At 38.4% G+C, this 17,060-nt stretch overlaps 1 protein-coding gene across 6 annotated transcripts in view; it reads left to right on the top strand.

Annotated features, from left to right (window-relative positions):
- The window catches only part of Clhc1 (clathrin heavy chain linker domain containing 1), a 30,411-nt gene extending 14,165 nt beyond the window's left edge, over positions 1-16,246 (top strand). For 3 of the 6 annotated variants that reach the window (XM_006514818.2, XM_006514819.2, XM_030246374.1), the window contains 5 exons: positions 1,736-1,842; positions 7,087-7,261; positions 9,536-9,738; positions 13,231-13,410; positions 15,924-16,246. In XM_006514818.2, the coding sequence (XP_006514881.1) occupies positions 1,736-1,842; positions 7,087-7,261; positions 9,536-9,738; positions 13,231-13,410; positions 15,924-16,117 (859 nt within the window). In that variant the 3' untranslated portion in view covers positions 16,118-16,246. The remainder of the gene's footprint in view (positions 1-1,735; positions 1,843-7,086; positions 7,262-9,535; positions 9,739-13,230; positions 13,411-15,923) is intronic. The other 3 variants (NM_028504.1, NM_001163521.1, XR_001780065.2) reach the window with 2 other exon arrangements.
- The last annotated feature ends 814 nt before the right edge of the window (positions 16,247-17,060 follow it).

Below are 17,060 nucleotides of genomic sequence, written 5' to 3' on the forward strand. Positions count from 1 at the left end.
TGGTTGATTTGTTTGTTGTTGTACAAAGAAATGGATACAGGTAATTTAAAGCACAAAAGACTCTTGTTTTCTTACACAGTATATTTTCCTGAGTCTAGCAGGGCTTTTTTTGTTTGTTTGTTTTTTCGAGACAGGGTTTCTCTGTATAGCCCTGGCTGTCCTAGAACTCACTTTGTAGACCAGGGTGGCCTCGAACTCAGAAATCCACCTGCCTCTGCCTCCTGAGTACTGGGATTAAAGGTGTGCACCACCACGCCTGGCTCAGGCTTTTTAAAATTTAGTATCACTTAAAAATATTCATTACTATTACTTTCTTTATGTTCATTGGTGTTTTACGTGCATGTATGTCTGTGTGAGGGTATCAGAAGCTCTGGCACTAAAGATACAGACAGGTGTGAGCTGCCATGTGGGTTCTGGGAGGTGAACAGTGTTCTTAACTGCTGAGCCATTTCTCCAGACCCCCAAATATTATTTGTGTACATGAATCTTGGTGTCCACGGAGACTGGAGGAGTCAGGTCCCCCAGAACTAGAGTTACAGGTGACTAATGAGCCATCCAGTATGGATGCTGGCAACTCTCAGAGGTGGCTCTTCTGCAAGAGTAGTATGTGTTTTTAACCATTAAGCCATCTCCAGCCCAAATTTAGTATGATTTTTAATATTTTGTGTGTGCTTGTCTGTATGCATGCACAGATGAGTGGTACACGTGAGCATGCAGACCAGAGGTCAGGTTAAGTTTCACTCTCTAATTGCTTCTCTGTCTTACTTATTTACTTACTTACTGTTGAACTCACTTATTTAATGTGAGTGTACACATGCATATACCACACTCAAGTCGGGCCCAAGGACAATGCACCCACCTATACACAGCTTCTGGAGGTCAAGCTCATGTCGCGAGCCTTCACCGAACCCTGAGGGATCCTCTGCCTTGTCAGCACTGGTATGAGAAGCTTTATGCTGTGCCAAGGTGTACGTGGGTGGTGGGTATCAGGACTCAGGTCCTCAGATTTGAGTGGCAAACACTTCACAAGCCAAGTCATTTCTCCATCAGGCTCTAGCTACCAGTTTTCACTTGGTAGGAAAACCTTTGTTAAGATTTGAAGTCGTACACATTTTGCTCAATGTTACTTTGTTGTTTTTTCCACTTTATTCAACATTCATTTGAGGCACTGTGTGACTCCTCTTTTCCTAAGGGCTAATTTGAGAGATTTGCTGTGTGAAGGCTTACATGAACTATTATCTCTTTGAACTATTATGTCTGCTTGAGGCTTCCGTGAAGTATTATCTCTACTTGTAGTGATGAGGGATTGATACCTGGTAGACCAGCGTTGGCTTCTGAATATCAGGAACATCTCTTGGTTCTGCAGCTTCGCTGCCTGTGTGTTGGGTTATTTCTCCTAGGTCCAGTTTCTAAGCAGATACCTCTTTCCTGATGATCTGTGAGAAGAGAAGCCCCAGCTCACTAACAACTCACTTTCTGTGTTCTGAGTGAGGATTGTAGGGACAGAGTGCAGGGTCAGGTTCAAAGTTCCTCAGAGGGTAAGAATTTAATCCTGAGACAAACAGGTCAAAACAAACCCTAGAATTCCAGAGAAATACTGAACATGGTACTGAGTGAATAAATTTGGTTAAAACATACAGATTATTGTTTGTTTTCCTCTATATCATTATACTTAATTTCTAATATTTGGGATTTGTGTATCGTTGTAATATGTTTTAAAATGCTATGGTTGTAGGTTCAATGACTTAATCTCCCTTGGTGAATATGAGAGGGCAGCTTGTTTCGCAGCAAACAGTCCAAAAAGAATTCTTCAAAATACTAGTACAATGAATAAATTTAAGGGTAAGCAAATCTCTCTGAAGTAGATAGATAGATAGATAGATAGATAGATAGATAGATAGATAGATGCGAATTGTACTTTTTTTTTCTTGATAGAATGAAAATAGTATTCCAAGAGGCTAGTCTTTCTTTACCCCATCTTTATTATTTGTTGTTTCATTACCTGTAATATTAGGGGTTTCTTTTAATTTTCTAAGTTAAATTATGAAACATTTCATACATAAGAAAGCATGAAGAAATATAGTTTTAATATACTCACATCAACATTTCATAATATTAATTTTTTGGTCAAACATGTTCCATATGCTTTTTTAAAGCTTTTTTTTATTTGTAGAGTGGCATCATAAAGTAAATTATACATTTTGGAGGCATGATGCTGAGTGTGAAATATGGGGGCTTCATACATGCTAGGCAAGTACTCTACCATGGAGATAGACCCCCCACCCAGCCCAAATACTACATATAAAGTACATAATTTGCTAAGATTGACATATGTACATGACCATCACATTATTATATATACATACCCATGACATCATCACCACAAAGCTCCCTCATGCCCACTGGCAGTTTTCCTCTCCACACACCTACTGCTGTCTACAGACTCTCCTCCTAGACTCCACGTAACTACTATTTGCTTTCAGTTACTATAGGTAAGTTTTTTTCTGTAACTAGAACGGGCAGTAGGTGATGGCATTATTATTATGGTTATTATTATTATTCGGGGTGCAGGGTCTCACTATCAGGGATATGGGACTAGCAGATAGCTGGAGAAGGAAGCCATAAATAAGTAACAAAATAGAATATTTGCAGAAGTAACCCTTCCTCTCAGTCCCTTCCAGGTGACCAATCCCCGGGAGGCCTTGGAAGGTCTGCAAGCTAGTAAATCAACTCTGTCTATGCTGACCAACTCAAGAAGAGTGGAGGGGAGTCTATCCCAGACCACGCAACTCTTAAAACCTAGAGCTCTTCATAGGGATATTGGTTTCTAAATTCCCTTATATGGAATCTGTTCTTGTGCATATATGGGGCGGGGGGAGATATTTAATTTATTCATCTGTTATTAGACATATTACATGATGAAAATAAATGAAGACACAAGTAAATATAGAAAGATACTAAGGGCGACCCTATAGGAAGACCAGCAGTCTCAATTAACCTGGATCCCCAGGATCTCTCAGACACCAAGCCACCAACCAGGCAACATACACAAGCTGATATGAGGCCCCCAACACAGATACAGCAGAGGACTGCTGGGTCCAGACTCAGTCAGAGAAGATGCACCTAATCCTCAAGAGACTTGGGGTCCAGGGAGTGGGGAGGTCTGGTGAAGTGGTGCTGGGGGACATTCTCTTGGAGATAGGAGGAGGAGATGTGGGATGTGGAACACTCAGAGGATGGAGTAGAAGGGGGATAAAGTCCAGACTGTAAAAAAAGATTAAAGAATAAATTAAAAAAAAAAGAGGAGAGATACTTTCTGCTCATGGACTAGAAGAATAAATATTGTTGAGACGCTGCTACTACTACTACTACTACTACTACTACTACTACTACTACTACTACTAGAAAACTTCTTTTCCTCCTCCTCTTCTCTCAGTAAAACTGCCTTTTCCTCTTTCCTTCCTTTTTTTTTTTTTCTCTTTCTGCACTGCTTTCTTAAGTAGCTTCCCTTTCCTCTCTGCTCCAATGAGAGTTTAGCATATCCAAGTCTTTCAAATTTTTCTGATTTATCACTTTGTCTGCCTCTCAATTAGACGGGTACTTCCTTCTACAAACTTAACTTTACCTTTATTGTTTGGGATTAAAGGTGTGTACTAAGCCAAGCCACAACTAGAAACAATTTTTTGGTTTTGTTTGGTTTTTTTTGTTGTTTTGTTTTGTTTTTTAGTAAATAACAATCTCAGGGTTCACAGTGCGACCAAATATCCTGCAACACTAGACAACTTAGTATGACTCTTGTCTCAAGATAAAATTAAAACAGACTGGAGGTATAGTTCAATGATAGAGTGCTTGCTTAGCATGTGGGAGGCCCTGGATTCGATTTCTAATACTGCAAAACCCTTTGACAACCCAGCCACACAGGCCAGTGATATTGAATAGAGATCCAACAGATAAGCCAAACATAATGATGGTCAGTTAGTTTTCACAAAGACATCGAGAAAATACGATGACACTGATGAAGCAGCTCAGCAGGTCAGGCTTCGCCACCAAGCCTGAGGACCTGAGTTTATGTCTTTATTCTTGTATTTTCCCTTCTTCTAAGAATGTGTGTGTGCCATTGTAAGGGGAGGGAAAGGTCTTCTCAATTACTGTAGTAATAGCTGGCCTCAGTGTGTCTTGAGTGTGGCCATGTTGACTGCTTTAGTCTTTGCTTTTTAGAACTTGTCTTTGCTAGCAACTTCTATCTTTATGTTGTGTTGGTTCAGAAAGTATTGCTTCAGATGGCTTCTTAACTTAAAAAAATTTTTAAAGACTTTTTTTTTTTTTTTTTTTTTAAGAATTTAGACTGACCAATTCAGAGTCTGCCATTTATTTATTTATTTATTTATTTATTTATTTTTTCGAGACAGGGTTTCTCTGTGTAGCCCTGGCTGTCCTGGAACTCACTTTGTAGACCAGGCTGGCCTCGAACTCAGAAATCCGCCTGCCTCTGCCTCCCAAGTGCTGGGATTAAAGGCGTGTGCCACCACGCCCGGCTTTAAAGACTTTTAAACATGAATACAGGAAATATTTACATCATTTCCACTCTACCTTCTCCCTTTTTCAACTCCTCCCATGTCCCCCCACTTTCTCTCAAATTCATGACCTATTTTAAAATTATTGTTGTTATAGCAACACACATACACATATCCTATGAATCCATTTAGTATTGCTCTGGTTGACTCCACTGCTGCTGCTCTTCTTGGTTGTCATCTCATGATACTGGCATCTCCAACATGCTGGGGTCTTCCGCTGTAACTAGGTTTCACCAATAGCCTCTCATAAGTTCTTTTCATTATGCCAAGCCTCGACTTCTTTGCATAACCCCTTTGGTCCTGGGCTGAACTGCAACTGAAGCTTCACCCTTCACCAATGGCTTTTCCTGGCCTCTCACAGTTCCAATCCTCAGCTGCTCTTCATGACTCCTTCATGCTTTCAAAACCAGTGCCATTTGGGTAATTCTTACATACTACCAAGTCCAGCTACAATACAAGGTACAACCTTGGCTATCTCTGAATACAGCTTCTTTGTACTCTCAGAAAACACATTCCAGAAGATTTCACCTCAGTGATGCTGGTCTCTTCTTAATTACTGCTAATTTCATAGTTCCAGCTAACCAGCATCAGTTATCCCAGTAATCCCCTTCTAGACTCTAAACCCAGAGCTACATGGTTAGAGCTGCTGAGTTCCTCTGCTTGCTTGGGGCTGGAACATGGACCCCTTGTTATATTACATTATCATCAACTTTCTGTTTTCCAACTCCTTCACTGCCTAAGCTTGGCTGTCCTGGAACTTGCTCTGTAGATTATCCCCGAGCTCAGAGATCTTCATGGCTCTCTCTCCTGAATGCTGGGATTAAAGTCATGTACCACCATGCCTGGACTTAAGCTTTTCTTTACCTGGAACTTGTTCTGTACCTGGCTGGCCTTGAATTTAGAGATCTGCTTGCCTCGGTCTCCTAGGATTAAAGGCATGTACTACCATGCCTGGACCAAAGCTTTTTATTATAGATCTTAGTCAAGTTGAAAATGGAGACTAGACATCACAATCCATCCCTTGTCAATTTGACACATAATTGTATCCGCTATGTCCAATTGAAAATAACCAGGTCATAATAACACGTAACATTCCATAATTCTCATACAACTGCAAATGGATGAGTTTAGCTATGTGGGATCACCCTGAGATCACCACTCCTTAATCTGTTTATCTCCTTGAAGACAGGATTTAGCGTCATTTCACTTCTGATGCCCCTTTACTCTTTCAACTATCCATTTTGTAATTTTTCCCTTTCTAAGCTTGCTATGGTCAAAATGCTCTTCATGAGAGAAAAACAGAGGAAAAAGTCTATGCTGGGCTTTTTTTTTTTTTTTTTTTTTGAGACTTTCTTTGTCAATGAAGTTAATCGAAATTTCTTTACCTTAGCTTCAGGCATAGTTTTGGACAAGGGCAAAAGCAGCAAAATCCTTCATCCAAAGCTTCCTAAGAATGCTCTCCAGAGTAAATCTCTTCATCAATCACCAGTGCCTTCCATATTCCTTCTAGGGTGGCCCTTTAAGTCCCACTTAAAGCGTTCCGTGGCTTTCCAAATCCAAAGTTTCAACAAAATCTACATTCCTCTAAACAGAAACATGGTCAAGGCTATCACATCCATACCCAAGTCCCAAGTCCCAACTTCCATTGCTATGAAGAGACATCATGATCAAGACCACTTTTTTTTAAATTTAAGATTTATATTTCTTTCATGTATATGGGTACACTGTCACTGTCTTCAGACACACCAGCAGAGGGCATCGGATCCCTGTTACAAATGGTTGTGAGCCACCATGTGGTTGCTGGGATTTGAACTCAGGAACTCTGGAAAAGTAGTCAGTGCTCTTAACCACTGAGCCATTTCTCCAGCCCCACAAAGCAACTCTTATGAGAGCAAATATTTAATTGGGGTTGGCTTGCAATTTCAGAGGTGTAGTCCATTGTCATCATAGCAGGCAGACATGGTGCTGGAGAAGGAGCTGAGAGTTCTGCATCTTGATCTGAAGTCAACCAGGAGAGAATGGCATCCTCAGGCAGCTAGGAGGAAGCTCTCTTCTACAGTGGGTGGAGCCTTAGCATAGGAGGAGACCTCCAAAGCCCAAACCCACAGTGACATACTTCCTCCAGGAAGGCCACACTTCCTAACAGTAACATTCCCCTATGGGCCAAGCATATTCAAACTACCACAGTAGGTTCTCCTCTAAGGTCTGTAGCCTCTCCAGCCACTGATAGTTGTCTAGATTACACACAGGCATTGCCTTCTATTGACTAGGAGATATCTGACCTTCTGCTGGCTCTCAGCAATTTTTGGCATCCTTGAACTTACAGACAAATTACCTTTCTCTGCCTCCATCTTTATGTGGCCTACATAGTGATACGATTATTAAAAATATAGAATTTATTCTATATCTATTGTTAAAGGTTTGGAAAATGTAAAGGAATTTAAAAAGTGATATGAAATACAAAAGGCAAACTAATTCTTAATGTATTTGACTCAAACTTTTCTTTTTGTAGCTATTGGAAAAATTAGAGGAAAGCCTCTTCCATTACTCTTGTTTTTTGAGGCTATATTTAACACCAGTCAAGCTTTCAAACGTCCTATTAATGCTGACCTAACCATGGAGGGAATCAAATGTGGATTATCTGAGGAACGGCTTGATTTAGTCACCCACTGGGTTACCCAGGAAAAGTAAGTAAAATTAGGCTACGAACTAAGCTACTAACTTAATTTCAACATGTAGTTAATAAGGTTGTTTCCCTCTGAGTTGTAATAGTTGTCGTCTGTGAGCTAGAGTTTCTCTGTGTGGCCTAGATCTAGTCCCTCTGCCTCAGTCCCTTACATGCTGGGATTATACGCTTGTGATACTACATTCGGCTAATGGTTTGTTATAAGTATTGTATTTTAGGATTTACTTCAGTTCTGTGTTGAAATTAATTAGAAAGTATCTAAGAAGGCCCAGTCACTGAGAGCTCAGACTAAAAGTCAATTAACTGAAGTTTACAAAATAAAATATGGCAAACTAGCAGCAGATGTAAGTTGAGTGACATGGACACAGAAGGATTGGTTGATAGCACACTTCTAGGGGGAGAAAAGGCAAGGAACCTGCTTCTGAACAGGCTGTGGCATGTGTGTTATAACCCAGGAGGTAATACGTACGGAGAAGGAACACCCCCCATGGTTATACTGAGGAACATTTAAGCCAGCTGGTCACTTCTTGAAGCCAGCTCTTCTACAGACTGGCAGATTTGTGCTAATATGTGTAGGGCTCACCAATCTAGAACCCAAACCTGAGAAGGGGTATGGGATGTGAGGGGAAGGTCACGTGGGCTTCCTAGTAATCTGAGTGCAGCCATACAGGGAAGGGCCAGAGCCAAGCAGGGAAATAGCAAAGTCTTAGCCACATTTCCCAGACAAACCATGTTTGGAACTGCTCCACCTTGAGGGAAGGGCCCTGCCTTTTTGTCTACCAGCTTGGTTGGTTTATAAAAAAAAGAAAAAAAATTAAACATTCTGATTTTGAGCCCCTCCACTTTAAACCCCAATAAACAGAGTTCATATTTACTGTATGTCCAATTCTGAGACATTTTGTAGAGGTATTAGAATTTAATTTTAATGTTAGCAGCATTTTGTTAGATGTATAGAAACACCACTATTATGTGAGCCCTGCTATTTTGCAGCCATTAATTTAAAATATAACTAAAGCACAATTACCATATAAGCATCAATTAGACATGATTATTCTGATCATGCTCAATTTTCCTTTGGCTTATGCTGAAAATTTCTGAGTAGCATTACTGCAGTAGTATAGATGGTTGATTCACTGTCGTTGAGTATAAACAAGTACATTTAAATATTGTACCAAATGAGGTGATTCAGTTAAACTGTTTGGAAAGAACTGATTCCTAAGTTTCTCCTAGTGGGTAGCTGTATACCCTCGATACACTTTGCTTCTTATTATCTATAACAGATTTAAACTAATAGGTGCTCTAACACTTAGAGCTGGGCACTGGCATGGAGGAAGCACACAGGAGAACTTCGTGAAAACAAAGTATATGATGATGAGATAAAACAGGAGGTTTTTTACACTGCTTTGTGTTCCAGCTGGTCAGATGTGCACAGCAGCCCAGGAGCTATCTTGGATCTGAGAATAGAACACACACACGCCAGTTATTATTAAAATGCCTTGGCTAACTTAATGACTGGTCATTCCTACATCTTCCCCTGCTACCCTAGATCCAGTTGAGGAAGTGACCAGTGGCCACTTAACCAAAATTTCACAATCCTGGTTGGCTTTTCTCCTCTGCTACTGTGTCCCCTTCTCGTCTCCCCCAGTCTGCTGATTCTCACTGTGTCCTACCTGTGCAACTCTCAGTGACCCACCCCATGCTCAGCCCTTGGCTACTGGCAACATTATTGATAGATCATAAACCAATCGAGGGCAAGGACCTTCAGTGTCAGCACACACAGATTTCTGACTAAATCAAAGCCTCAGAACCGCCCTCTACAGGGAAATGTGGTTTTCCTTTTAGTGCGAATACTTGCAGGGTCTAATTATGAGCCAAGATTGTTCCCACTAGCGTTTGCCAACGTCTGTTCCCACAACGTTTGTTATATTCTGCAGAATCTAGGCAGACTCTATGAGAACACTGAGATCCTCAGTTGCATGCGGACCTGGCTTACCTGGCAGTTTGAGATCTGTCAGTCTTGCAGGAGAGTGTCTTGCTTATAGACATTAAGACATTTGATCTCAATTTTCCCAAAATTATTTCCCTAAAGGAGAATTGGTTTTGGTTTGGCCAATCTCGGATGTGTTTAATTTCTACCACATTATCAATTGTTTATTGACTTACAATTTTATAGGTTATTTATAATCCACTTATAGTCTTGAATTTTCAGACATTTCAGTCTCAGCCACTCATCAGCAGTTCTCTGACATATGCTGTAATGATCTGCTTGTTTCAGGCTGACATTTTCTGAGAAGGCTGGCGATATTATATTTGCTTATGGAGAGCAGCACACATACCACAAGCCCAGATGTTTGGCGTTAGCTCAGATTATCTACAATGAGTGTGGGCTGCACAGGAAAGCTCTTCTTTGCCTGTGTAAACAGGGTCAGATTCATGAGGCTATGGAACATATACAACAGTCCAAGGACATTAACACTGGTAAGTAAAAAAGCCTAGTTACTAAATACACTTTAACTCTAACATCACTCATCGAAGCTGGCATTGTTTGAAACTTAGCTTATAAAATACTTTTATACACACTGATAGGAGATTTATTTTGTAAATTTCATGAAAATAAGACAGAGTTATTTGAATTTCATGATACATATTATGCATTTTCTCAAAGGAAACATTTAATATGTGGCTATTGCTAGAATCATGTAGCATTAAAGACAAATTTATTTCATATGATAGACCATACTACATAAAGAATTTTAAAAAATAACTAAATTTTTATATATACTAATATACATATAGTACATATATGTACTATAACAATTATAAATGAAGTATTAGTAATTCTCATTTCAGAATTTTGAATACCTACCTTGTAATGGGATGTTATTTGAGAGAACTGTAAACACTTGACTGGCCCTAGTTCAATGGCCTTATATAGGTGACTGATCCTAGTTCAATGGCCTGATACAGTTGACTAGCCCTAGTTCAAAGGCCTGATATCTTAACAAGAATCTCAACAGGGTGAGCTTATGGAACTGCTGGCCTAACAGCCCCATTCCACAGGCATAAGCCAATCTCCATTTTTAGGCTATTTGTTTAGTCTAAGAAGTTACAAAAAAACTAACAAATTAGTAAATATAAAAAATAAATAAATGAAGAAATTGTAAAACAGACCAAAACAGACATTTTAAGCCATATTTCTCAAGAAAAAGGATATTTGTGACTGTTGAATTTGATCATTTTCAAGTAGCGAATTGATGTTCACGTATGATGCATTTCTTAATGCTCTTAATGTCTTCATTCATTGATATCAACATCATACCTGACATTACTGTCAGGGCAGTAGCTAGCTGCTTATGTGCATTATTGGACGTAATCATTTTGTTGAGTCTGATGTAACTTTTGTTACAGTATCTTCTTTATAGACAGAAACTGTGTGTGTTTGTTTTCCCAGAGGATAAGGCACAAAGGGACGTTTGCCAGTAGTTATACAATAACAGAGAGCCTGGTACAATGGGAACACTCTACTAAAATTTGTTAAGTAAATTATGTATTGTATCATTAACTAAGGATACAGATTCAGTTTCTGTACTGGTTTTCCATGTGAAAGAATTATATTAGTGTTTAGATGTGAAATATGGCTATATTCTGCTTATATAGTAAGCAAGGAGGATGGGTCAAATTTGGAATTTCTAATTAGAAAATTCTGCAGATAATATTGCCAAAGAAATCAATTTATAGGAGAAAAGTTTGAATAGCTATTGAGTGTAATAGAGATGGGTTAACCTTAGATGTTAAAACTCAAGATGAGAGATTTAATCCATAAACTTGTTACTTTTGTAAGAAAATATTTTCCTATTTGTTTGCTTAATAGTTTGATTTAATTGATGTAGAATAACATTCTTCACTTCCTTCTCCCCATCTTCTCTCTTATCCTCTTTTTTCTTTATATGTATGTATGTGCATGTATTCATATATACATACATGCAGACACATATAATAATAGATGGAGGAAGGAAAGGTGTGAATACTGGGGACCAGGTAAACCATTTTATATTATATCATGTGTGATTCGGAGAAAATGAACATTTCTAAGCCTGTTTTCTTACTGGTAATAAAAAAAATGGTGATATATCACTAATTCTTAGTAGCAAAGTCAGTTTATTACTATCTGTTAGTTCCTGGCACACAATACATTTGTTCAGTAAAAACTAGATTACTCCGTATTACCTTTTAGATACAAATTACATTTATAATAGTTCACAAAAGACATAGAATTTATTTCGAAAACTATTTCTTGTGACCTAAAAGATCTTATGTTGAAATTTTAGGAAATTAGCTGGAATGTGGTGATGCATACCTTTAATTCTAGCACTTAGGCAGAGGCAGGTAGGTCCCCAACTTTGAGGCCAGTCTCATTTGCAGAGTATGTTCCAGGATATCCAGGGCTACACAGAGAAATTCTTTCTTGAAAAACAAGCAAACAAATGGAAGGAAGGAAGGAAGGAAGGAAGGAAGGAAGGAAGGAAGGAAGGGAGGGAGGGAGGGAGGGAGGGAGGGAGGGAGGGAGGGAGGGAGAAAGGGAGGGAGGGAGGAAGGGAGGGAGGGAGGGAGGGAGGGAGGGAGGAAGGAAGGAAGGAAGGAAGGAAGGAAGGAAGGAAGGAAGGAAGGAAGGAAGGAAGGGAGAAGAAAATTTAGGAAATGAATATGAATTTTATAAATATACAACTGTAATTATAGTTTTGGGTAGCTTAGTGTTTAGAGAGCGTATGAAACATATGAACTTCCTTTTCTGGGGTTAAAAATGGCAAACTGCTGGCACAACAAGATGACTGAGTAGGTGAAGAAGCCCAGTGGCCTGGACTGGATGGAAAAGCAGAGAGCTGACTCCTGCAAGGTCACTCCTGGTGACGTCTGCTGTCATCAGCACCAAGTTGCCTCCCCACCCCCACCTAAAATAAGTAATAAAAATGATTATATGCTGTCAATTTCTAACTACTAAAAATAGTTATATTGAGCTTGCTTCTATGACTGATGATTTAAGTTCAGTCACTAGGTGAAATGGAAGAGCCAAATTTCCCTTGTCTTCCTGTCTCACCTGTGTACCAGTACACACATCTATATATGTACACATACATACATGTACACACATATGTGCACATATATATGTTTTCACACATATGTGAACACACATACATGTACACACATATATGCAACTGGACTCAACTGTGCACACATCCACATACATGCAAAAACATAAATAAACAATTTTAAAAACCCAAGTACATTGATTCATTACTTAAAAATAGGCTCTTACTATGTAGCCCAGGGCCTCAAACTCACAATTTTCTTTCCTCCAACTTGTCAAGTGCTAGGACTGCAGAAATGTGTTATCATGGGCAACTTTATTGACTGCTTCTCAAAATCTTCAGTTTTGAATTTTCAAGTACTTGATACTTTTAGGGAACTCATGACTAAATTCTATTTTCTGTACAACACACAAAAAGATGAAATTATACTCTCTAGAAATTGGTCTGTATCTGTGCAACAAGGCATGCAGGCATCCACACAAATACATAATTTTTAAAAAACCAACCACATTGGTTTATTACTTTAAAACAGACAAGAAAAACTCAACCTAATATTAGATAAAATCTTACGAATTCTCTCCAAGTGTAGTGATTTTCAGATGTGAAAACAGTTACAAAGATGAAGTGACAAGTTCCTGACTGCCAACCCCTGTTCAACACAACACATCTCTGTTCCTGAATAGTATTTAACATATATTCCCTGATATTCCTTGTTCTGAGTTGTCCTTTTTTGCTTCTTATTTTGGCTAAAGTTGAAGAGAATACTGTTTAGTTTATATTAGAGTCAAAGTGAGACTTAGAGGTATGGGAAAGAATGCAGGCTGGCAGTAGATATAGGTAGTTACACATCAGGAGAGTGAGATTTGTTCTGTTTCACTCACAGATGACCTGATACAACTAATAACAGCATGTCCCCAGATTGACTTAATTAGATGTCTTACTCAAGAAAGGAATGAGAAACCACCATTTTTATCTTTTGGGCTTGCTGTACTCCATATGTTTTCTGTGGATATGAAAAAAGTTGGCATGAGGCTACTTCAAGAAGTCAGTAAAGGCGAGAAAGGTAAGTGTGCACACAACATTCAGGAGCAAAAGAGACTTCTGCTGGGAGTTAGATCAAGAGCAGGCCCAGCTTTCAATTGCCCACTACTCTCCCTAAGCTCTGTCTGTCTGTAGTTTGGTCTGTGACTATCACCCGTTGTGCCCTTGTTGCCTGCCTGTCTCTGACAAAGGGCTTTGCTCTGTATTTGTTGAACAACACAGAGAGCATGGTATGGGAGAGGGATGAAAACACTTTCCTACAGAAACCTTTTACAGTTCACAAGGGAATAAGTTATGCTACTGACCCAGAACACCACAGCACTCAGACTACAGTCAGGAGCTATCAACCTACAGCCAAACATTGCTTCAAGTAATTCTCTCTCTCTCTCTCTCTCTCTCTCTCTCTCTCTCTCTCTCTCTCACACACACACACACACACACACACACACACACACACACACACACACACTCTTATAGAAGAGGACATAGTTTAAGATTAAAGCTATGTATTTAGCTTCAGTTGTAAAAGGTAATTCAGTAGGTAGCCCAGGCACAGTAAATCGGTTACATTCTTTTCTTAAAGTACACATTAGGACAGCAGATTGAGTTTTAAATGTTCTTTAAAGATTGATTGATTGATTGATTGATTGATTATATGTAAGTACACTGTAGCTGTCTTCAGACACTCCAGAAGAGGAGTCAGATCTTGTTACCAATGGTTGTGAGCCACCATGTGGTTGCTGGGATTTGAACTCAGGACCTTCGGGAGAGCAGTCAGTGCTCTTACCTGCTGAGCCATCTCACCAGCCCCGAGTTTTAAATGTTCTTAAAGCATATTATTAACTTGATTTTGAGTTCTGACAAAAGTTCATTCTCCTTGAAGGCAAGAGGTATTTTCAGAAAAAAAAAAAATTACCATAAATAAGTAACCAAAAGTACTACAGTAAAAGAGATAGTAACGAGCTATTTATGGGTTCAGGATAATTAAACTTAGCTCAAATTTTCCAGAGTTAACATTAGAAGTTTGTAAATGTGAAAATTACCATGTTAGTAAGTCTGTTGACAATGGGATATATTTGTTGAAGGAATTAGAATGACAAATCTTTACTAAGCTCAATGAGAATTTTAAGAGGCAGCACTCTTATAAAAGGTTAATGTAAGTGACCATATAGGTTAGAAATCATTTTACATGTATTTTAAATATTAATTGCTAATTAATATTTAAATATTATATAAGCCTTATATAATTTAATTTCCAAATCCATTATATGCATATTTTCATATGATAGTTTCTCTTAATGTAACTTTGCAGTGACATTGAGGAACTAATTAAATTTTACATTTCCCCTTACATTAATTTAATATAGAAGCCTAAGCAGATAAATTTTTAAATTGTTGTTTGAAGTCAAAGAAAGAATATTAAATTACCTGAAAATATATTGAGGAAGATAATTTAATATTCTAAATTTATCTTACAAGTAGTAACTAAAATACTTGATAGGAAAATAACAATTGTGTTCAAAATTAAATAGTAATGAAGATATTAATCAAAGAAAAGTCTTAGCAAAGTTTTATAAGTAATGTAGGTAAGACATTAGTTCCATAAATTGATGGATACTGGGTTGGAAAGTAGCCCCATCAATGCTCAGTTCCCAGAGCACATGTAATAAGTCAGGCATGGAGGCACACATTTGTAACTCCAGTACTGGGGAGTCAAGAAGGCAGGTCCTGGGAGGTCTGCTGGTCATCCACTATAGCCCACATGGCAAGCTTTCAGGTTAGTAAGAGACCTTGACTCCACAATAGAAGATTAGTCATTCTTAAGGATTTCACTTGTGTATACTTTTGTCACCATACATCTACAACATCATATGTGTCCCCTCATACACAAAGCAAATAAATAAACAAATAATTGATAAATACCAAAGAGATTTACTATCAATTATCTTCCAAAAGGAAATCATACTAGATTTCTTTAAAAGCAAACCCTTTTGTTTCTTTTAGGAAAATTTTAGTTAAAATATTAGTTAACTACATAGAACATTCTCTATTTAGGGAAAGGGTTAAGGTTTGCAAAGGAGTTTCTTAAGCTCTTGTGCAGTCCTACTAGAGCATTTATGAAGCTGTTTGAAAGTATTATGAAAGTTCATACTAGAGCATTTATGAAGCTGTTTGAAAGTATTATGAAAATTCAAGCATAAGACTATCAGCACTCGATGGTTTCGAGCAGTGCCTCGTGCCTGTAAGAAGGGGGCTGTACTCTTCACTTTCTGAGCTCCCTGCCTTACAGCCTTCAAAAAAGCTACCTGATACAAAGGAGATGACTGGGAGCATGGAAGGTGAATCATGTTCCAGGGTTGAGTTGATACATTAACATTCAGGAACTTAGGAGACCTGAGGCTAAGCAATAATAACATGAAACTTACTGGTCCAAGGCCTGGTTTGAGAGTAACTATGTTGCAATGATGTCTATTTTTGAAAGATTATCAAGTTAACAGGAAATTCTGTAATGTAATACTGTATTTTTTTTTCCAGATGTGATTGAGCATCTTGTGATGAGTGATTTATTTTGCTCCTTAGAAAAGTGGCAAGAAATAGCAAATATCTGTTTGCAGAATGGTTTTAAAATTTTGTTTAATGACATCATGTCCATTCTTCGATCCCAGGCTGGAGTTTCAGAAATTTCTGAAGATGATACCACCAACATAATGGAACATGTTTTTTGGTAGTTCTGTATTTTAACCCCTGAGGGCGCTTGTTCAACATTTTACAGGCATTAGCTGGGGAAGCTGGTTTTAGCATAATTAATATAAATAAATGTTGAGTATAAAGCTCTCAGCAGTAAATCACACTTCTAATATGATGTTTACATTTGCTCTTGAAACACTGAAACATTGCTTCACTCTATCATGTGGCTACTTCTTTTTGTTTGTTTTTTTGTTTGTTTATTTATTTATTATATGTGAGTACACTGTTGTTGTCTTCAGACGCACCAGAAGAGGGCATTGGATCTCATTACAGATGGTTGTGAACCACCATGTGGTTGCTGGGATTTGAACTCAGGACCTTTGGAAGAACAGTTAGTGCTCTTAACTGCTGAGCCATCTCTCCAGCCCCCATGTGGCTACTTCTTATAGCGAATATTGAGCAAATCCAAGAGTATAACTTTGAATAAAATAGCATAGCATTTCTACCTTAAAACAAGCTGATGTCCAAATAGATACCTTTGTTATCATCTGATCTGATACCTAGAACTGAAAAGGTGTGGGTAATGCTCTGCCAGTATGCTGACTTTCTAAATGTCAAATATTGGAACTTTGCTTCGATAAGAAAAGCAGAATATTATTTAAAGACTGGACATGTTGAAAAAAAAAACTAGACTAGCTTTGTTCTGTTGATTCAAACATGGCTCTATTCTTTGATATCTGTCCATATGCTTGGACTCACACACATGCACTTGCACACACACATTCACACACATACACTTTATATATAACCTTTGCCATTTATATACAGTGAAGGTCAGACTCCTACTGAAGTTTAGAATCTTGGCATGTTTTGTTTTGTTTGTTTGTTTATTTGAAGACAGGCTTTCTCTACGTAGCCCTGGCTGTCCGGGAACTTGAGAGGCTGGGATTAATGGCATTTGCCACCACCACTTGGATCTGGTTT

Source organism: Mus musculus, chromosome 11 (assembly GCF_000001635.26).
Source record: "Mus musculus strain C57BL/6J chromosome 11, GRCm38.p6 C57BL/6J".
Taxonomy (NCBI): Eukaryota; Metazoa; Chordata; class Mammalia; order Rodentia; family Muridae; genus Mus; species Mus musculus.